Raw genomic sequence first — 23,565 nt, forward strand, 5'->3', positions numbered from 1 at the left:
GAGGACATCAATTCAATACAAGCACAAGGTATATCCACGGGTTCCACAGCAAGGGTATTCGCATGTACTTACCACAGGCGGCCCATCCACAGGATCCATACACACAGCCGAACCAGGGGGGCAGTTAATCCCTGGCAGAGGCATCAACGGCTGGCAAAGGCTAATGTAAAAATCAGGTGAATCGCCTTGGCCATCAGCCAGATCTTCATCCTCCGCAGTGTAATAACCACTCGCTTGCATCAGAGGACTCAGGTCAATGATTGAGCTGCCATTCCTCACCAGGCACCTCACCTGGCAAGCAAATCAGGAAGAAGAAAATGACAAGTTACTTAGTAATAGGAAAGCAAACAGGTAGGTTTAGGAGATAGATGACCTTCACTACTTGTACAAACACCAAATCAGAAGAAAATACATGCCAGTTAACAATTACAGAAATAAGAAAACTGAATGTTTCTTTTAAATAAACTCTGTCTCATAATTATAAAATACCAGTTCTTAAAGAGTGCGGATTGTATAACTCCTGCAGAATTACCTCATGTTCGCAGGCCAGCTGCGTGTGCCAAGAAAAATAATGAGTGCACGTCTTCTCATCCGAAGCCACCAGAACTGGCCCGGTGCCCGAGCCCGCGCGCGGGCCGCAAACGAAACTGAAGATACTTTTGTGATGAAACGCGGGGTTGCTGGCACAGGCCTCACCCCCATCATAGGTTAGCCTCAAAACGCGATCAATGTACATCAGGCTGCTGTTGAAGCGTCCTGCATTGGTCACCTTCTGACTGTCTGTGATACACACACCTGCACGACAAAACAAGAGTGTGACTGCCAGTGCTCTGGAATGAAATTTAGAGATACAACATACCAACAGACCCTTCTGAATGAGCCCACTCCACTCAATTAACCTCCCGTCTCTGGAATGTGGGAGGAAACTCACATGGTCACGGCGCGAACGTACTAACTCCTTACAGGCAGCAGCCTGGGTCACTAGAACCCAGGTCTGTCCAGGGCTTTGAAATCATCTATAGCTCCCACACCACTGCATTCAGCTGAACTGTGCCACGTTGTTAGAAGGATGCTTAGAAGATCTGAAAAAGCCCCAAGTACAAGGTCAGGAAGGATACCCATGAATTTGGATTTGCAAAGGAACTACAATCCATCTAGTTCAGGAAATGGGGATCACACACAAGCTGGTTTTGAGAAAGCTGATAAATTAATTGAATTATCCAACTTAATCACGGTGATGGAAATAAATGATAATCAGCTTCCTTTCTCCACCAGTCTCCTTTGCTCTACTGGGCTTGATCACAATCATCTGAAACCAATACAGCACCTTCAGCCGGTCAATCAAATAGCTCTGCAACTTGAAGGGAAAAGTTGTACAGGTTAAGAATTTATTCCCTGGATCTTAGGAGAACAAGAGGAGAACTTGATAGAGATACACAAAATTATGTTGGGTAAAGATAAGGGTAAAAACAAGCAGGCTTTTTCCACTGAGTTTGGGTGTGATCAGAAATAGAGGTTGAGTGTTTTGGGTGAAAAGTGAAATGTTTAGGGGGAACATGAAGGGAAACATTTTTACTCAGAGGGTGGTGAGAGTGTGGAACGAGCTGTCAGCTTAAGTGATGGATGCAGGTTTGATGTCAATGTTTAAGAGAAATTTGGATAGGTACATGGATGAGAGGGGTGTGGTGGGCTATGGCCCGGGTGCAGGTTGATGAGACTAGGTAGCAAATAGTTCAGGCTGATGGGCCTGTTTCTGTGCTGTAGTGTTCTATGACTCTTTCTCTTTCTTCCTCCCTCTTCAGACCCAAAAAAAAAACAGGCCAAGGTTTGTCCTTGAAATGCAACTCACAATCTCAAATGTCACATTGGAGCATCAAGGCCTTAAATTCACAACCCCACCTGCAATCTCAGGTAAAAGGTCCCCATGAACAATCCCAAACAGTAAGGAAGAGCTCATTCCCTTCCTTCCACTTGGCCCATCAGGCCAGTGCTAGCTCTCAGAACACTCCCTTTATTTCACCATAACCCATTCTCTCGTACAGATTAGTGCTCAGTTTTGTTTGAATGCTGCAAGGGACCCAGAGTGAAAATCATCTTGTTCTCCTTAAGTTCAAAGTAAATTTATTATCGAAGTATGCAAATGTCAGAAGACAAATCTCAAGGTTGCATAATGTCACCCTGAGATTCAGTTTTTGTGGACATTCACAGAAGAACAAAGAAATTAAATAGAATCAATTAAAAACTACGGACAAAGACTGACAAATAAAAAAAAATGTGCAAAAGACAAATCGTGCAAATATTTTAAAAAGTAATAATTAATAAATAGGAAATAAAATATTGGAACTTGGGCTGCTGAGTCTTTGAAAGTGAATCCATAGACTGCACAGTCAGGTCAGTGTTGGGGGATTGAAGTTATCCACGCTGGTTCAGGAGCCTGATGGTTGAAGGGTAACCTGAACCTGGATGTGTGGGTCTTGAGGCTCCGATACCTCCTTCCTGATGGCAGCAGCGAGAAGAGAGCATGGCCGAGCATGGTGGGTGTTCTTGATGATGGATAATAATTTATTTACTTGATAGTAATTTATTGAAAGGAAAATAACTTGCTGTGTAAAGCTTTGGGAAGCATGCCTTGCAGCAGGTCTATTAGTGCAGGAGACTGAATGGCAGAGGGATGCAGCTTAGAGCATTAAGGCTTGAATAAATATTTTCTTATGTCTTATTGTAGCAAGAAGAGCACTTCAACAATATTTCATCTTATACCACCCTCTCAGTTTTAAGTATTATTCCTCTTTGAAACCTTTAGTCAAAGCATCAAATCCCTTTTAATAATTAGCAAATGGTGTCATACATTGAATTACCATGCACTGGATAGTAATCCCAAATACAATACAGCTGTGATAAAAATATGATAAAGTATAGCCCTGTCTCCAGGAGAGAACAGTGCAGTTTCACTCCAAAACCACAATGATACAGAAAACTAACCAAAGTTAGCGAACTTTTCAATACATACCAACATTATCACCCGAACATCCAGCGCCCACCACACGATCACAAACATTAAGGCGAATGAATCTGTCTCTACTCTTAGGGTCATATACAATATAACCCTGGCTGGTTCGCAGTGAGTTTAGGTCAAACAGATGCCCTGGGTGCATAAAAAGACAATAAGGGGAAAAATACTCCAGAACATAATTTAGCCAAATTACTTCATGTATGAATCATTAGATAAGTACAAATAATAAACAATGACATTTCAAAAAAAAACTCATTTAAAGATTTCTACACAAAATATTTTGAAGCTATAACTTTCTCTAGAAATAATTTTAGCTGTAAACAAACCAAAGTATCAAAATATAGACCAAACCCGGGATAGCGGATATGCTGCAAAGAATTGGCATGGCTCTGGAGGACTGAAACTGGAAAAGCGGCTTCCTGCTTTAAGATTCAGACATATCATAATAACGACTTCAGCCTCCAACTGGGTACTTGGGAAGGACTGCAAAATGCACACTGACCTGTAGCAGGGTTAGTCACCATGCACTGATTGTGGACGCTCTTGGTCACTGGACAGGCTACGGCAGTAAACCACAAAAACGTATACTTGCAATTTTGAATGGCAGTGATCAAATATGGCTTTGTGTTCTACAAAAAAAAAGGAGCATTTTCAAAATTTAAGTACAGGTTTCCCCCACAATCCGAAGGTAGAGCGTTCCTATGAAACCGTTTGTAAACCGAAATGTCGTAAAGCGAAGAAGCAATTACCATTAATTGATATAGGAAAAATTTTTGAGCGTTCCCAGACCCAAAAAAATAACCTACCAAATCATACCAAATAACACATAAACCCTAAAATAACACTAAAAGCAGGAATGATATGATAAATACACAGCCTACATAAAGTAGAAATATTGTAGGTACGGTGTAGTTTCACTTATCAAACTCGGGAAGGCAGCGAGCCAAAATCGATTTGGAGAAAAAAAAAATCAGCACGTACACGCATACGTACACACATGCGCAAACAACTGCCCACACACGGCTTCACAGTCATTGTAGTCTTTCTCGGGGTAAACACACATATAAAGCAGGCGTCTTTTTTTCATAAAAGCTAACAGCGAGTTGTTGTAAAGCAAATGTTCGAAAAGCGGGAGCCACCTGTATTTCATGACTAAAATTTTGTGCAAAAATTGGTCAAAAGAGCTGACAAGATGGCAGCCTCTCCAATACAAGCTTCCAAACACATATTTGGTGAAGGCTTTAAATTAAAAGAAGGGAATAATAAAGCCAACCTGAAATTAACAGCAAGGTTTTAAATACTGAACAGGAGAATGTGCCTGTAAATTCTCCATTAAAGATTAAATTCAGGTTTATTTGTCACATGCACATTGAAACATACCACTTACAAATGTGCTGTTTGTGTAAAATTAAATCAGCAAGGATTGAATAATGGAGCTTAGGAGGAACAAATGGCGACTCCTTTGCTTGCATCTTCGGAAACCGCTCTCTTTTTACTTTTAATATCTTTATTTTTCCCTTTCGGGGGTTCTTTTGAAGACCCTGACATGTAGTTACACGCAGGCTTCAGTTCTTAGTGGGAATGGGACACGCTCTCAGGGTTCCACGACTGGCCGTAATTCAACATGCCAACAGTTTGGTCTGAGAGTCTCGACCGCGTTCGGAAGCCTAAGATCTCAGGGGCTCTGGAGACGGACGGACCGAGGGTTGGTGTCACGGCAGGAGACTCGTGTTGTCGGGGAGGCCAGAAGATCTTTCGCTGTGGGCCCGAGGTCTTCATGATCTTCAGACACAAAGCTCAGAAAAAGCGACGAAACTGACTTTTAACATCGTAAACCAGCGGGTTGTTGTTATATGTCCCACTCGCTGTGAAAATAGGGACACCTCCCTCTCTCTTGCCAGGGAGAGAGAGAACCTGTGGCTTGTCAAATGTCAGATGAAATGTGAGGCCTTTGGGGTAACTTTGGTCTGTGTCTTTGCTATTGCTTAGCACACGCTTGGGCTCAGTGATGGTACCAATGCGCATTTGTTTTTGCTGCTGGATGGAGGGGGATCGTTGCTCGCTGCCACTTATGCATGGGGGGGGGGGAGCTGGGATAGAGTTTGGGGTTCTCACGTTCAACTGTCGTTCATACTTTGGGGCAATTCTGCTTTCATGGATGTTTACGAGGGAAATGCATTTCAGGATGTGTATTGTATACATTTCTCCGACATTAAATTCGACCTTTGAACCGGACACCCTGCTAGTGTCGCCACACTACTAGTTCCAATATAGTATGCCCACAACTAAGCCTAATCAACGTCTCCAGAACGTGGAAGGAAACCGGAGCTCCCGTGTACAGACAGCGGTGGCAATCGCACATTGAACTTACAGCTGGTGCTGTGACAGCACTATGCTAACTGCTCTGCTATGGTGCTTTACTAAGTAAAAGTTCTTCAAGGTTACACTGACCCACGATAGATTAATAAAAAAAACTAATAGACTAAAGTAGCCCAAAAGCATCAACTTGCATCCGACCAGACTGCAAGTTCTGTAGTTAGATCGAAGACTTATTTCGGAGACAGGTGTCCATGAGAAAGAGCGCCACCTGCTGCCAGCAGGTGGAAACGTCCGAAATGGACAGCAACAACTCAACAAATTCACTTTCACAGCTTCTCTCTGCCACAAAGCAGGAAACATGTCAGCTCAGAGTTCGACATAACAGGCTTCTCGATTACTTTCACTGGGTAGACAGTCCAACACCAATGTAGGACAACAGGTCTTGGTGATGAGAATTTTTCCTCAGCATCACCCATACCCAGAATTATTTTATACTCTAAGCAATTAAACAGCTGACATTCCTACAACTTGGCAGTAACTCACTTCACTTCCTTCAAGCACTGGGTTTCTGTTGCGATGACAAGTTGCAGTTCTTTTCTAAACTATCAACGATCTAGGCCAATGAGCAGGGCACCAAATGTTGTATCACTGTGCCCTGACTGCAGACATTAATAAACTCAGTCAAGGCAACATCGGCATTGTGACCAAGATTTACCAGAGACCAGAAGAGAAGAGAGCAGAATTAGGCCATGCAGCCCATCAAGCCTGCATGCCATTTCTTCATGGCTGATCAATGTTCCCTTTCAACACCATTCTATCACCTTCCCCCGCAACCTTGCACATCCCGACTAATCAAGAACCCTTCAACCTCCAGCCCAATGACTTGGCTTCCACAGCTGCCTGTGACAATAAATTCCACAGATTCACCACCCTCTGGCTAAAGAAATTTGTCAACTCTGTTCTAAATTGAGTGTCTTCCAGTCCTAGACCCTCTGACTACAGAGAATATCATCTCCACAACCACTACTAGGCCTTTCAACATTTGATGGGTTTCAATGAGATCCCCCCCCCCCCAACCGACATTCTTCTAAATTTCAGCCAGTACAGGTCCAGAGCCAAACGCTCCTCATTTGATAACCCTTTCATTCCTAGATTCATTCTTGTGAACCTCCTCTGAACCCTCTCCAATGTCAGCACATCCCTCCTTACACAAGGGGCCCAAATCAGCTCACTATACTCCAAGTGAGACCTCATCAGTGCCTTATAAAGCCTCAACATTACATCAATGCTTTTATATTCTCATCCGCTTGAAATGAATGCCAACATCGCTTTGTCACCTTCACCAGTAATTCAACCTGTAAGTTAGCCTTAGGGGATCCTGCATGAGGACTTCCAAGTCCCTTTGCACCTGGGGTTTTTGAATTTTTCTGCCCACTTAGAAAATAGTCCATGTCTTTATCCTCCTGTCAAAGTGCATAACTGTACATCTCCCTACACTATATTCCACCTGCCATCTTTGCCCATTCTCCTAACCTGTCCAAGACCTTCTTGCAGTCTCCCTACTTCCTCAACATTACCTGCCCTTCCATCTGTCTTCGTATCATCCACAAACTTAGCCACAAAACCATCAATCCCATCATCCGAATCATTGACATATAACACAAAAAGAACCGATCCAATACAGACCCCTGTGGATCACCCCTAGTCACAGATAGCCAATCAAAACAGGCTTTCTTTATTCCCAATTTTTGCCTTTTGCCAATCAGCCACTGCTTTATCCATGCTGGTATCGTTCCTGTCCTAAGATGGGCTCTTATCTCGTTAACCAGACCCATGTGTGGCATCTTGTCAAAGACCTACTGAAAATCCAAATAAACAATACCCTTTCTCTATCCTGCCTATTATTTCCTCAAAGAATTCCAACAGACTTGTCAGGCAGGATTTTCACGTGAGGAATCCAAGCTGACTTTGCGTCTCCAGGTACCCTGATACCGCATCCTAACAACAGACTCCAACATCCACTACTGAAGTGAGGCTAACTGGCCTATAATTTCCTTTCTTCTGACTCCTTCTCATCTTGAAGAGTGGAGTGACATTTGCAATTTTCCGGTCCTTCAGAACACTGCCATAATCTAGTGATTCTTGAAAGATCACTACTAATCTCTTCAGCTACTTCTTTTAGAACCCTGGGGTGTAGTCCATCTGAGCCAGGTGACTTATCCACTTTTAGACCTTTCAGCTTCCTGAGCACCTTCTCCTTTGTAACAGCAACGAGACTCACTTCTGCCACCAGACGCTTGAACTTCTGCCATACTGCTAGTGTCCTCCACGGCGAAGACGGATGCAAGATACTTATTTAACTCGTCTGCCATTACTACGTTTCCAACATTTTCCAGTGGTCTGATATCTACTCTCACCCCTCTTTTTCTTCATATATCTGAAAAGTCTTCAGGTATTATTTGATATTATTGGCGAGTTTACCTTCATATTTCATCTTTTCTCTTGTTATGGTTCTTTTAGCTGGCTTGTTGGTTTTTAAAAGTTCCCATCCTCTAACTTCCATTAAGTTCTGCTGTCTTTTGCTTTCATATTATTTTCGACTTCCCTTGACATCCCACGGTTATATCCCTGCCTTTAGAATACTTTGTCTTCTTTGGGAGGCATCTATCCTGCAATTTCCAAATTCTCCCAGAAACTCCAGCCATTGCTGTTCTGTTGTCATCTCCGCTAGTGTTGCCTTCTAATCAACTTTGTCCAGCTCCTCTCTCATGCCTCTAATTCTCTTTACTCCACTGCAATACTGATACATCTGACTTCAGCTTCTCTCTCTCTCAATTTGCAGGGTGAATTCTATCATGTTATGATCACTGCCTCCAAAGGGTTCCTTTACCTTAAGCTCCCTAATCGAATCCAGTTCATTAGATCCAGAATTGCCTTTCCACTAGTCGGCTCAATCACAAGCTGCTCTAAAAAGCCATTCTGAAGGCATTCTACAAGTTCTCTCGAGATTCAGCACCAACCTTATTTTTCCCAATCTATTTCATATTGAAATCCCCCATTATTATCGTAACATTGCCCTTTTGACATGCCTTTTCTATCTCCTGTTGTAATTTGTAGCCCTCATCCTGGCTACTGTTCAGAAGCCTATATGTAATTCCCATTGGAAAGTTTTTACCTTTGGAGTTTCTTGATACTACCCACAAGGATTCTACATTTTCTGATCCTATGTCACCTCTTAAAGGACTGTATTTCATTTTTTTTAAAAACCAATCAAGCTACCCCATCCCTTCTGCCTACCTGCTTGTCCTTTCAATACAATATGTATCCTTGGATGTTAAGCTCCCAACTATGATTTTCTTTCAGCCACTACTCAGTGATGCCCACAAAGTCATGCCTGCTGATCTCTAACTGCAATACAAGATAATCTACCTTACTCTGTATACTGCATGCATTCAAATATAACACCTTCATCACACTTTTTGATTTTGTCCCTATGTTACACTGCAACTCATCCCAGTGACTGCAAATGTGCCTTATCATCTGCCTGTCCTGCCTGACAGTCTCACTGCCCCACCCTCAGCCCTATCATTCCGGTTCCCATTCCACTACCAAATTCATTTAAACCCTCCAACAGCTCCAGCAAACCTGCCCACAGGGATATTGGTTCACCTCGGATACAGGTGCAACCAACCCCTTTTGTAGGGGTCATACCTTCCCCCAAAGAGATCCCAATGATCCAGAAATCTGGAGTCTGCCCCCTGCATCAGTTCCTCGGCCAAGCATTTATCTGCCAAATTACCCTATTCTTACCCTCCTGGCGCATGACAAATCCAGAAATTACTACTAAAGCATGGTTTCAGATATCAAGAAAACTAGACCAAACATAATTAAAGGAAGCAAGTTTCCTAATTAGAGTCTCCTACAAGCATTTGATTCTACTTAATTCCTATTTAATTACAAAAAAATAACTTTACTCCCAAAAACAAGTTCCATTAGGCTCATGAATGATAGGAAACTGGAGGGCAATGTAGTGAAATGGAGCGAAGGGTTAATTGATCTTAGAGTGGGTTAAAAGATAGGCCCAACATCGTGGGCCAGGCAGCCTATACGGAGCTGTAACATTCTCTGCTCTGTGTTGTACCTAGCCAGTATCTCACTGACTACAACACATACACCACATAAGGCAGGTTCCTATCTGATGAAATTAGACAGACAGACATACTTTATTGATCCCGAGGGAAATTGGGTTTCGTTACAGCCGCACCAACCAAGAATAGTGAAGAAATATAGCAATATAAAAACATAAATAATTAAATAATAATAAGTTAATCATGCCAAGTGGAAATAATTCCAGGACCAACCTATTGGCTCAGGGCGTCTGATACTCTGAGGGAGGAGTTGTAAAGTTTGAGGGCCACAGGTAGGAACAACTTCCTTTGACGCTCAGTGTTACATCTAATGATGTACAGGCTAATGATTATAGGGAGGATTATAGGTCAGGTCTTTTTTTTAAAAAACAGAGTGGTGAGTGTGTGGGACATCCTGCAGGGGTGGTGATAGAGGCAGATATGTTAGGGGCATTTAAGAAACTCTTAGATAGGCACATGGATGATAGAAAGATGGAGGCTATGTAGGATTAGATTAAAGATTAAAGGTGAGCACATCATCATGGGCTGAACAGGCCTGTACTGTGCTGTAGTTTTCCCATGTTTTATTAAAATATAGACTTACGATAGCATTTTCATCACATTTGAAGCGTATGGTGGCTGTTTTATTGCGAATTCCATCAGGACATAGATCTCCATTCTCATACTGCAGAATGAGCACTCCAGAATCCTCCCACCGGGGCCCAGCAGCCACCTGTCCCAAACTGGTGTACTTGCTGCCGTCCTTCAGGCAGACTGCTGCTCGGAGGGGACAATCCCAGCTGCCTGCAGACAGAGAGAAACCAGTTTAAACAACCTCTGGGAATCAATCTGCAAACTTCAAAATCATTCCATAAACCAGCCCCGACAAAATGCCAAGAACCCGGCAGGTTAGACAGCATCCACGGTGGCGAATGGTTTGTTGTTTTGTTGCTGTTGTAGGTCTAGACCATGCATGACATGGGTGTGGGGGGATGGAATTGCTTCAAAGTGGGTATGCCTTGGGGAATTCATGGGACAACATTAGAAAGAAGGCAAAAACAGTGTCTATATACAACAGAAGCATGTCCAAGTACACCTTTACAATTTTCTCCATTACAGTTACTGCACAAACTACACATGAATGTGTCCTGAAATAATTCAAGGCATAGCCTTTATGGAAAGGAGGATTGTTTACTAGATACAACAATACAGTTGTATTGTTATATAATTGTTATATTATACAACAATACAGTTCAGAACAGGCCCTTCGGCCCACAATGTTGTGCTGAACCAATTAAACTAGTAACCAAATGGCTAACTAAACTAATCCCTCTGCCTGCACAATGTCCATATCCTTCCATTTCCCTCACATTGATGTGCCTGTCTAAACACCTCTTAAATATCTCTAATGTATCTGCCCCCATCACCACCCAAAGCAACACATTCCAAATACCCACCACTCTGCAAAATACTTGCCCCTCACATCCGCTTAGAAATTACCCCCTCTCACCTTAAGTGTTTGCCCTCTGGTGTTAGATATTTCAACCCAAGAAAAAAAAACCCTGTCTATCTATTCTAAGCAAGTTTCTCAATCTTACAAACATCTCCCCTCAGCCTCCGCCATTCCAGAGAAAACAACCCAAGTTTGTCCAACCTTTCATTATAGCACACGCCCTCTAATCCGGGCAGCACTGTGGTCAGCCTGTGCTGTACCCTCTTCAGGGCCTCAACATCCTTCCTTTAATGGAGCGCCCAGAACCACAGACAAAACTACAGATACGGCCTAGAGTTTTTTAAAAACTGTAACATACCTTCCTGTCTCTGGAAACCAATGTCCCAATTAATAAAGCCAAGTATCCAAATGCCTTCCTAATCACCCCATTAACCAGCATAGCCACTTCCAGGGACCCCACATTCCACTGCTCTTCACTGGAAAGGGTCTTGCATTTAACAGTGTATTGTCTCCCTACATTTGACCTACCAAAATGCAACACTTCACATTTAGCCGGGTTAAGCTCCATCTACCAGCTTGCAATCCATATCTGCAACTGCTCTACATCCCTCTGTATTTTTTGCCAGTCTTCTACGCTATCCATAGCACCATCAATCTTCATATCATATACAAACTTACTAACCACCCATCTATATTTTCATCCAGGTCATTTATATACATCACAAACGGTAGAGGTCCCAGCACAGATCCTTGTGGAACTCCACTAATTACAGACCTCCAGCTCAAATAAGTCCCTTTAATTACTACCCCATCTTCTACCAAGCCAGTTCTGAATCCAAATGGCCAATTCACTGATCCCATGCTTCTTAATCTTCTGGATCAGCCTCCCATGAGGCACCTTGTCAAATACCTCAAAATGTAGATAGACAAACCCACAGCTCTACCTTCAGAAATCACCCTCGTCACCTCATCAAGTTAGTAAGACTTGTCCTGCACAAAGCTATGTTTGTTCTCTCCAGTTAACCCACAGTTTTCCAAATACTCGTAAATCCTATCCACGATAATTGTCTCCAATACCTTCCCTATCACTGATGAGAGACTCACGGGTCTACAGTTTCCACGATTATTCCTGGTTCCCTTCTTGAATAATGGAACATCTCATCAGCTTTTCACAAAAGGGGAGGAAGTTCATGAGAATGATCCCAGGAATTAAAGTGTTAACCTAGGAGGAGCAGTTGATGGCTCTAGTCCTTAACTTGCTGGAGTTCAGAAGAACGAAGGGCGATCTCACTGAAACCCATTGGATATTGAATGATAGACTGGACGTGGAGAGGATGTTTCAAAGCGTTTCCTATGTGAGGGAGTGTAGGATGATAGGACACAACAGAATAGAAGGACGCCCCTTTGAAACAGATGAGGAGGAACTTCTTTAGCCAGAAGGTGGTGAATCTATAGAATTCATCACCACACACAGCTTGGAGGTTAAATCACTGGATATACTTAAAGCAGAGGCTGGGAAGAAGGCAAGAGTCTGGAGTGGAGAGGGATAGCAGGTCAACTGTGATGGAATAGCAGAGCAGACTCGATGGACCAAATAGCCTAATTCTACTTATATTGTCTTAAGGAAATTTAAGAGCAAAACAAGCCTTTTCTCACAAATTACAATGAGTACAGATTAATGTAATTTCTCGAGGCGGGTAGTGATCACGATGCTGTTTTACATTCTCAGTATTTTCCTGGCACTGCCCCAGCATCACCAGCTTTCTCCAATACCGTTTCAAACTGAACGCTACCTGACTGATGCCAAAATAATCACTGCTGTACTATGCAGCTTGGAAAGAGGAGGAGGTGCGGGCATTGCCATGTTGTAGAATTGAAAACAGTGCCCTGGGAGGCCCAGTATACATCATTACTGAATGGAGTCCTAATTACACAAGACCATTGCCCCCACCCACACATTCCTCAATAGACAGGGGTAAGTTAGGTATTGGATTCTCCTTCCCAGGGTGGAAATGTCAAATATTAGAGGGCACAAATCAGAATCACGTGAAACATCACTGGCATGTCATCAAAATTGTTGTTCAGTGGCAGCAGTATAGTACAAGATGCAATAAAACCGAGCTACAGGGCAAGAAGGGAAAGAAAAAGATTTAGGAGACTTTTAAAATAAAAACAATGGTAGGTGCCTTGAACAGGCCAGAGATTGTTTTGAAACAGATAGAATCACAACATCTAAGAGGCATTTGGACAGACCGACATTTGGCAGAGACCCCATACAGGCAGATGGGGTGAGCTTACGTCAGCATCAGGGCTGGCTCAGCCACCATGGGCTGAAAGGCCTGCTCCTGTCTATCCCCACTATTCCAAAAAATAAATCAAATAATGGTTTGGCATTAGCCCACCAAAGCTCATCCTCCTGTGTACCCACCATTTTGCGGAACCAATGACTTGCAGACATTGATGTAGTACTTCTGTTGGACATCTGCTTGCTGCTCGATCTCCCAGTTCACTTGGGACTGTGATAGGGAAGAGAGGTCATAGGAGTTTCCACTGCTGTCCCTGAAAGGGAATCAGAATTAGGGTTATTATAGCTGTATATTCGTTTTGCAGCTGCAATCTCTGATTATAAGCTTTAAAATCTAACTGCTCTATGTAGAACCTTGCAGTTATAAAGCCGTAAAGGCATAGGAGCCGAATTAAGCCATTAAGTGTGCTCCAACATTTTAGCATGGCTAAAATGTTACCTCCCTCAACCCCATTCCCCCTCCTTCTCTGTTAACCTTAGACATCCTTCCTACTGAAGGACCTACCAAACTCTGCTTTAAACACACCCTATGAATTTGTAATAGAAAAGCTGTTTTGGTCAATTTGTATGGTCCTAACTTAGATGATCCTTTTTTAAAAATGTATTTGCTTCATTGCCTGATTTAAATGAATATATGTTGATAATGGGCAGGGATTTTAACCACTGTTTAAGTCCCTTAATTGACAAGAGCTCAACCAATCAGTGACTTCCAAATCGTTCTGTGTCACTTATTAATTCCTTTTTGACTGATTTTGGATTGATTGAACTTTGGAGATATTTACACCCTGATGACAGAGAATATTCTTTTTCCTCACATGTTTATAGAAAATATTCGAGGATCGATTATATTATAGTCCACCCTCGCCTCTTACTTAGTGTTAAGAATTGCAAATATGACATTATTGCTATATCTGATCACGCACCTTTGAGTTCATCTTCCGAATTCGATGATGCCCGCCCACCTTGGAGTCTATCTCAGACATTATTACAAAATTCTGATTTTGTTAGTTTTATTGAAATCCAGATTAAAAAAATTTTCTTTTTAATGATATAGGGGGTATGTCTAAATTGATCATATGGGATACATTTAAAGCATTTTTATGTGGTCAGATCATTTCTTATTCAACTAAGCTTAAAAACCAGACTAAAGTAGAATTAGATAAGATTTCAAAACAATTTAAAGATTTAGATAATATTCATGCGATTTCCCCCAATATTGATTTATTTAAACAAAGGGTGGAACTTCAATCACAATAGATTATTAACTCATCCCATTGAAGGCTACTTGCTTAAGCTAAAAAGTCAACTTTATATGTTTGGAGATAAAAATAACAAACTACTTGCATCTCAATTAAAAATGGTCAGAGCCAAAAGGCAAATTTTGAAAATCCGTAGGAAAGACAGCACCCTGGCTTGGGAATATGAAGAAATTAATAAGATTTTTCAAGATTTTTATACTGAACTTTATGAATCTTAATTTCCAGTGCTTTTCCTCAAATTTCTGTTGAGGATCAAAAAAACTCTTGATGCCCAAATTACTGAAGCCAAAATTCATAAAGCTATTTTTTCAATGCAATCCGGTAAGGCCCTTGGAAATGATGGTTACCCTGTAGAATTCTATTAAAAAAATTTGGAAAATTGCTTTCTCCGTATATGTTGAAAATGTTTAAGGACTCTTTCGTGAAAGGTGATTTACCCTCTACTTTTTATGAGGCTTCTATTTCTTTAATTCTTAAAAAGGATAAAGATCCTACTGATGGTGCCTCATACAGACCTACTTCATTATTAAGTGTTGATGCTAAGATCCTGTCAAAGATAATGGCCAATCGGTTGACAAATATTTTGGGTAAAATTATTTTTAAAGATCAAATTATAGAGTCATTATTCCTTTTCAAATGTTCGGATATTATTTAATATTATGTAATCGTCTTAAAACTCCACAATGTGTCGTCTCTTTGGATGCTGAAAAAGCGTTTGAGTCGAATGGAAATATTTATTTAATGTTTTAGAGAAATTTGGTTTTGGTGTTAATTTTAATAATTAGATTAGAATGATATAAAACTATTGCTACTGTTGTCACTAATAATTGTAGATTCCTTTTTTTCAGCTATCACGGGGGACAAGACAAGGTTGTTCATTAAGTCCTTTGTTATTTAACTTAATATTAGAACCCCTTGCTATTGCTCTTCATGAAGTTAAAGGTATTCATGGGATTCTTTAGATTTCTCTTTATGCTGAAAATATACTGATTTATATATCTAATAACCATATAACAATTACATCACAGAAACAGGCCATCTCAGCCCTTCAAGTCCATGCCGAAAGCTTACTCTCACCTAGTCCCACCAACCTGCACTCAGCCCATAACCCTCCATTCCTTTCCTGTCCATATACCTATCCAATTTTACTTTAAATGACAAAATCAAATCCTGATGAATCTATTCCTATCTTGCTAAAATTATTCAGTGAATTTGGAGATTTTTCAGGATATAAAATTAATTTTTAATAAAGGTGAACTGTTTCCTTTAAATGAATCTTTTTCTGTATATGATAATACTCCTTTCAAAGTTGTGGATTCCGTGAGATATCTAGGTGTCATAATCACTAAAAAATAAGGATCTTTATAAAGCTAATTTTGTTCCCTTGGTAGATTCTATGAAGTATTTATTTAGCAGATGGAACCCACTTATGTTTTCACTTGCTGGCCACATCCATATAGTCAGAATGATGATTTTACCAAAACTTTTTATATTTATTTCAGAATATCCCTGTTTTTTGACTAAGAAGTTTTTTTGATCGAATTGATTCTATTATCTCATCTTTTATTTGGAATGATAAAAGACCAAGAGTTAATTACAAAAATTGAAAAAGGATGGAGGTCTTGCTTTGCCTAATTTAAGAATGTATTACTGGGCTGTTAACGTGTGATATATGTCCTTTTGGTTACACTGGGTTGATAAGAACGAGCGGCCAATTTGGGTAGATTTGGAATTGAAAACTGTGAAACAGTTTTATTTAATCTAAATGTTATTGGGAGCTGCTCTACCTATACAATTAGCTAAAGTTGCTGATTTAAATTTATACCCTGTGATTAAGTATTCTTTACAAATTTGGCTCCAGTTCTGTAATTTTTTTTAATCTTAAAAAATTTAAACTTTGTAGTTTAATTTATTGAAACTATTTTTTTAAGCCTTCTTTGAGTGATCCAATTTTTTTTTATTTTGGAAAAATAAAGGTATTAATTATTTTTTGGATCTATTTAAAGAAGATAGACTGATGTCTTTTGAACAATTAGTTGATAAATACTCTTTCATATTCAACACTTCTTACAATACCCTCAAGTTAGACATTTCTTACAGAAATATTTAAGTAATTTTCCTTGCATATTAGAGGCCGACCTGTTAGATACTATTATGAGTATGAACCGTCTGATGAAGGGTTCCATTGGAAGAATTTATAATTTATTATTACAATGGAATAAGTGCCCTTTAAGATTAAACAAGATTAGGAAAAGGAACTTAATTTGACTTTTATAATGGAGGACTGGATGCGGATCTTGAAGTTGGTCAACTCTTCCTCGATTTGTGCTAGCCATTCATTGATTCAATTTTAAATTGTACATCGTTACTATTTGACGAAGGAGAGCTTGTCTAAAATCTTTCCTGATGTTGATAGTTATTGTGATAGATGTAAAACTGAGACAGCTACACTGACACACATGTTTTGGTCTTGTTCTGTACTGGAACAGTTTTGGAAGTCAGTTTTTTCTACAACTTCTAAAGCACTTAAAATTAATTTACAATCTAACAAATTAACTGTGCTCTTTGGAATAATACCTCAAAATATCCGTGGTATTTCTTTGTCTGACCAACATGTTATTGCGTTTGTTACATTGATAGCTAGGAGGGTCATTCTGTCGAAGTGGAAGGATACGTCAGCTCCCACTCTGTCACAGTGGTTCTCTCAAGTGATGCTATGTCTCAGTTCAGAGAAAATTAGAAGTCGAACCTATGTTTGATTTTGAGAAAAGATGGCATTCATTTGCTCACTACTACCATTTGAGTTAATTGATAGATTTCCTCCACAATCTAATTGTAAATTTTGGTATAATTTTTTTTTGCTGGCGGTTTGATGTTTATCTTTAAAAGCTTTTTGTACGACGTGTGGCTCCGGGGTTGAACATTTAATGGGTTCTCATTTTTCCTCACATTTTTTCGTGCTTTAGTAGGGCTTTTTTTTCTTTTCTTCTCTTTTCTTTGTCACCATATTTTTCAATCCTTAATATTGTTTTATTTCCCTTTTGAGACATTGTGTTACTTACTTTGATGTACTCTTGTTGTTTTGGATAATAATAATAATAATAATAAAATGATTTGAAAAGAAAGAATTGGCCTCCACCACCTCCTGTGGCAATGAATTTTACAGATTCACCACCCCTCCAGCTAATGAAGTTTCTCCACATCTCCGTTCTAAAGGGATATCCTTCTATTTTAAGGCCTGTGTCCACTGGTCCCAGAATCCTGCACTAAAAGAAGCATCCACTCCACGTCCACTCTGTGCCTTTCAATATTCGATAGATTTCAATGAGATTCCCCTATATTCTTCTAAGCTCCAGTGAGTACAGGACCAAAGCCATCAAACGCTCCTCATATTTTAACTCTTTTATTCCCTGAATCATTCACACAAACCTTTTCTGGCCCCTCTCCAACGCCAGCAAATCTCTCCTTAGATAAGGGGCCCGAATCTGCTCATCATATTCCAAGCGTGGTCTGACCAATGCCTTCTAATGCCTCAGCTTTACATCCTTACTTTTATATTCCAGTCCTCGCGAACTAAATGCTAACATTGCAATTGCCTTCCTTTTCTCTGACTCAACTTGCAAGTTAACCTTTTGCACCAGGATTCCCAAATCCCTCTGCACCTCTGGTTTCTGAATTTGCTCCAGAGTCCACACTTCTATTCCTTCTACCAAAGTGCATAACCGTACACTTCCCTACACTGTATTCCACCTGCCTAGTTAACCAATTGACCACTAATATTCCCCACATATCAAGAAAATCACTACCGAGACACCTTCCTTTAACACCATCTAGTTGTGTATTGTCAATCTGACCCAGCCCACTTTACCTTCTCTCCACAAGCACCATTCAGGCACATTTTTCAGCTGCCTTGCGTGATTTGACACTGTGCTGCACAGGCTACAACAGGTTCCATTTCCAGGAACTGTGCATAAACCAAACAGTTTGCAAGCCAGGAATGTGGCTGTCCTGAAATATGTTCAAATAAAACCACGAGCCAGACAAGGGCAACATGTAGTTAAATCAGGGCATTTCAGAATCAGAATTGGGTTTGTAATCACTGGCAATTCGTGGAATTTGTTGCTTTGCAGCAGCAGTACAGTGCAATACATAAAACAGTATAAATTGTGTGTGTGTGTGTGTGTGCGCGCGCGTGTGTGCGTGTGTACACACATAAATAACATCCTTGCTTTTATAGTCTAGCCCTTGAAATAAAAAAAATTATATATTTTTTAATTAACCAACAAGTGCAAAAAGAGAGCAAAACGAGTGAGATGGTGTCTGAAGGCGGAGGGGTAGATGCTGTTCCTGAAACACTGAAGTTGAAGCTCAGACAAGCTTCTTTTTTTATATACATACAAGATGCTAAGCTATTGCCATGCACTACTTCCAAATTTGAAAAAGACATCTGCAACCCTATAGCAGTCAGCAAATCCATCCCATCTCTTGATCATATGTACACCTGTACTCATACCAGCATTTGTTAGCTGGGGAAGATCTGTATTTGTTACACATTTAAATTTCAAATCAAAAATCCCCCAATCCTGGAAAGGCACAATTGCTGATCCAACTGGTCAAGTTTTAAGTAAACACACTGTGCAGATGCTGGAAATCCAGAGCGCTACAGAGTATTACAGGATCAGAACAAAACAGCAGCATCTATATGGAAGGGAATAAGCAGTTAATGTTTCAGACCGAGACCCTTCATCAGGACACAGGGCAATTCCTCCAGAATTTTGTGTGTGTTACTCAGGTTTTAGGTAACTGGTTCATCAATCATACATTGCTCACATCCACACTTAACCGTTCAGGGTGAGAAGGACCTACCCTGCATAGGGAAGTTTAACTTAAATACAACTGGAAGCATGGGGAGAACATCCTCCATTCTCCTGGCCCACATTCCCACTACAGACGCCCCATTTGAAACCAAATCTGGTAAAGCCCCAAACACGAGGAAATATGCAGATGCTGGAAATTCAAGCAACACACACAAAATGCTGGTGGAACGCAGCAGGCCAGGCAGCATCTATAGGAAGGAGCACAGTTGAAAGTCAAATCTCTTATCTTTTCTTTCAGTTAGTCCTGACGAAGGGTCTCGGCCCGAAACGTCGACAGCACTTCTCCCTATAGATGCTGGCTGGCCTGCTGCATTCCACCAGCATTTTGTGTGTGTTGCTGGTAAAGCCCCAGCAGTTTAGTCTGCTACAGAGAACTGTCTTGCAGTAGATTTTAAATGGTTTAGACATTTACTAACTTAAAAGTGTAAAATACAACTAAAAGCACTGAAAACAATTGAACAATAAACTAGATGAATACTTAAGGATAGGTTCAACTTTTACATCTTATCTCTACAACTTTGGATCTGAGAGAGAATAAAAAAGTAAATTCCGGAAACACTCAGGTCAGGCCACTTTAGCGGAGAGCAAAACAAAGTTAATGCTTCATATTAAACACAAGAGACTCTGCAGATGCTGGAAATCCAGAGTAACACATACACAAAACGCTGGAGGAACTCAGCAGGTCAGGCAGCATCTATGGAGGGGAAAAACAGTCAAAATTTTGGGCCAAGACCCCTGATTGGGACTGAAAAAGAAGGGGGAAGAGGCCAGAATATGGTGGGGGGGGGGGTAGGAGAAAGGAGTACAAGCTGGCAAGTGATTGGAAAAAATAAGAGCCTATGATATTACAGGAAAGATACTAGCACGGACAGAAGACTGGTTGACTAGCAGGAAGCAAAAAGTGGGAATAAAGGAGGTCTTTTCTGGTTGCCTGCTGGTGACTAGTGAAGTTTTACAAGGGTTGGTGTTGGGACTGCTTTTTATGATGCACATCAATGGATGTTGGAATTGAAGGCCTATCTAAGAAAGGGTGTGCTGGCATTGCAGAGGGTCCAGAGAATGATCCTCAATTCAAGGGTTATGAGGAGTGACTGCTGGCTTTGCATCTGTACTTGCTGGTGTTTAGAAGAATGAGCATGGACATTAGTGTTTTGTGCACTTCATGCAGTCCTGGGTAGGTCTGTAGTCTAGTGTAGTTTTTTATGTAGTTATGTAGTTTTTGTACTGTGTCATGTAACACCATGGTCCTGGAAAACATTGTCTTGTTTTTACTATGTACTGTACCAGCAGTTATGGTCGAAATGACAATAAAAAAAATGACGACTTGAATATTTAAAGGCCCAGATAGTGTACATTGAGAAGGTGTTTCCTATAGTGGGGGAGTCTAGGACCAAAGGGCACAGTCTCAGGATACAAGGACATCCCTTTGGCACAGAGATGAGTAGTAACTTCTTTAGCCAGAAGGTAATGAATCTGTGGCATTCAGTATCTTTAAAGGGGAAGTTGACAGGTTCTTGACTAGCAAGGGTTTCAAAGGTTATGGGAAGAAGGCAGGAGGATGGGGTTGATAGGGACAATAAATCAGCCACGATGGAATGGCAGCAGACTGGTCTTTTTCTGCTTCTGTGTCTTATGGTGTTAAGATCTCATGGTCTAATCTAGGTGGGGGAGGGGAATGAAGTGTAAAGCTGGAAGGTGGATCAGTAGAAGATGTGAAGGGCTGAAAGAGGAACCTGATGGGAGAGAACAGTGGACCATGAAATAAAGGGAAGGAGGAAGGGCACCAGAAGTTGGTGATGGGCAGGTGGGGAGAAAGGCATGAGGGAAGCCAGAAAGTGGAATGGAAAATTACCGGAAGTTAGAGAAGTCCATGTTCATACCACCAGATTGGAGGCCAGCCAGACAGAGTGGCCTCATCATGACTGCCATGAACTGATATACCAAACTGGGAATGGGAAGCAGAATTAAAATGGGTGGCCTCTGGGAAATTATGCCTTTTGTGGTGGACGGAGAGCCAGTGCTCGATGAATGGTTCCCCAAATCTACGTTGGATCTAACCGACGCAAAGAGCGCACACAAACATTGGATACAGCAGATGATCCCGACAGATTCGCTGGCGAAGTGTCACCTTGTAATTCTAAGGAAGAACTTAGAAGTTCAAACATTAATTGCATTTCTCTTCCCACAGGTGTGTATTTCCAGCATTTTTTGATTTTATTTTAGATTTCCAACATGTCCCTTTTTCTTTCCATTTTTGGATCCCGAACTTGAAATTACCTCCAAATATTGACAGAATACCTTTTTAAATGCAAGGGAGAGTTCCCGCTTCACTACAACGCACACTGGCAGGTTCGGAATACTCGATCTACAAGTTCTAGATCTCTGTGCTCAATAGCACTGGCCAGATAGAGTCTGTGATGTCCACTGTTGTTTCAACAGCTCCAGAACCAGCAGTGTTCACCAGACGTACCCACTTCAGCCCAACAGCAATGACAGCCCCTCAATGCCCCAATACAACACGCTAGAATTCAAAAACACAAGATTCTGCAGATGTTGTAAATCCACAGCCACACACAAAATTACTGGAGGAACTCAGGTCAGGCAGCATCTGTGGACAGGAATAAAGAGAACACGAGGAAATCTGCAGATGCTGGAAATTCAAACAACAACACACACACAAAATGCTGGTGGAACACAGCAGGCCAGGCAGCATCTACAGGGAGAAGCGATGTCGACGTTTCGGGCCGAGACCCTTCGTCAGGACTAACCGAAAGGAAAGATAGTAAGAGATTTGAAAGTAGTGGGGGGAGGGGGGGGAAGGGGGAAATGCAAAATGATACGAGGGGGTGGGATGAAGCTAAGAGCTAGAAAGGTGATTGACGAAAGTGATACAGAGCTGGAGAAGGGAAAGGATCATGGGACGGGAGGCTTCAGGAGAAAGGGGGGGGGGGGGGGAGAACACCAGAGGGAGATGGAGAACAGGCAAACAACTAAATATGCCAGGGATGGGTTAAGAAGGGGAGGAGGGGCATTAACGGAAGTTAGAGAAGTCAATGTTCATGCCATCAGGTTGGAGGCTACCCAGTCGGTATATAAGGTGTTGTTCCTCCAACCTGAGTGTGGCTTCATTTTGACAATAGAGGAGGCCATGGATAGACATATCAGAATGGGAATGGGACATGGAATTAAAATGTGTGGCCACTGGGAGATCCTGCTTTCTCTGGCAGACCAAGCGTTGGTGTTCAATGAAATTGTCTCCCAGTCTGCGTCGGGTCTCACCAATATATAAAAGGCCACATCGGGAGCATGTGACACAGTATACCACACCAGCCAACTCACAGGTGAAGTGTCACCTCACCTGGAAGGACTGTCTGGGGCCCTGAATGGTGGTGAGGGAGGAAGTGTAAGGGCAGGTGTAGCACTTGTTCCGCTTACAAGGATAAGTGCCAGGAGGGAGATCAGTGGGAAGGGATGGGGGGGGGAACAAGCAGACGAGGGAGTTGTGTAGCAGAAAGGGGGGGGGGGGGAGGAATAAAGATCTTCCTCTCCTCCACCTTCTTCCTCCTTCCTTTCCAGTCCTGAGGAAAGGTCTTGGCCCAAAATATCAACTGTTTATTCCTCACCATGATGCTGTCTGACCTGCTGAGCTCCCCCAACACTTCACAGGTGTTCAATGGGCAATTCATTATTCATCTTAACAATTGCATTTAAACACTTCTAATATTATTTAGAAATCTATTGGAAGAACATACCTTACAGTACATTCAATGGATTGGAAAGGTGGGCAAGCATATGATGTGTGCCATTCAAAGAGGTACGTGCAGTCTGGGGTTTCTCTCAGAAACACTGGCTTGCCCTGTGATCAAAAAGGACAAAATGTGAATTCCTGCACTTTAAAGAGAAAGCATGCGGTTTACAATGTTACACAGTTCTCACGACACGAGAAATGCAGCCTGCTGGAGACTGTCACGATAGCTCATAGCAAAGATGCATTATACTTCATTAGTCTGTCTTCCTTTTGCAAGTAAACAGACATCCCATAAAAGGAGTCTCTACAACAGGCACACACACTAAGCCTGCCAATGAAAGCAAACAGGGTGCCTACTAAATATTTCCTGCGTTTGGCAGTGTGTTTCTAAAAGACTTCGCCATTCCCTAAGCAAGAGGGTCAGATCCAATAAAGGCAAAACAAGTGGGAAGATATCATCATTA

The 23,565-nt window shown here is 41.4% G+C and overlaps 1 protein-coding gene across 1 annotated transcript in view; it reads right to left on the reverse strand.

Annotated features, from left to right (window-relative positions):
- Positions 1-23,565, reverse strand: part of igf2r (insulin-like growth factor 2 receptor) — a 198,241-nt gene that overhangs the window by 59,928 nt on the left and 114,748 nt on the right. The window contains exons 29-35 of the mRNA XM_059986536.1: positions 23,106-23,209; positions 13,341-13,471; positions 10,064-10,263; positions 3,516-3,642; positions 3,011-3,145; positions 533-795; positions 73-291 (exon numbers count right to left, since the gene is read on the reverse strand). Of these exons, the coding sequence (XP_059842519.1) occupies positions 73-291; positions 533-795; positions 3,011-3,145; positions 3,516-3,642; positions 10,064-10,263; positions 13,341-13,471; positions 23,106-23,209 (1,179 nt within the window). The remainder of the gene's footprint in view (positions 1-72; positions 292-532; positions 796-3,010; positions 3,146-3,515; positions 3,643-10,063; positions 10,264-13,340; positions 13,472-23,105; positions 23,210-23,565) is intronic.

This window comes from Hypanus sabinus, chromosome 12 (genome assembly GCF_030144855.1).
Source record: "Hypanus sabinus isolate sHypSab1 chromosome 12, sHypSab1.hap1, whole genome shotgun sequence".
In the NCBI taxonomy this organism is placed as follows: domain Eukaryota; kingdom Metazoa; phylum Chordata; class Chondrichthyes; order Myliobatiformes; family Dasyatidae; genus Hypanus; species Hypanus sabinus.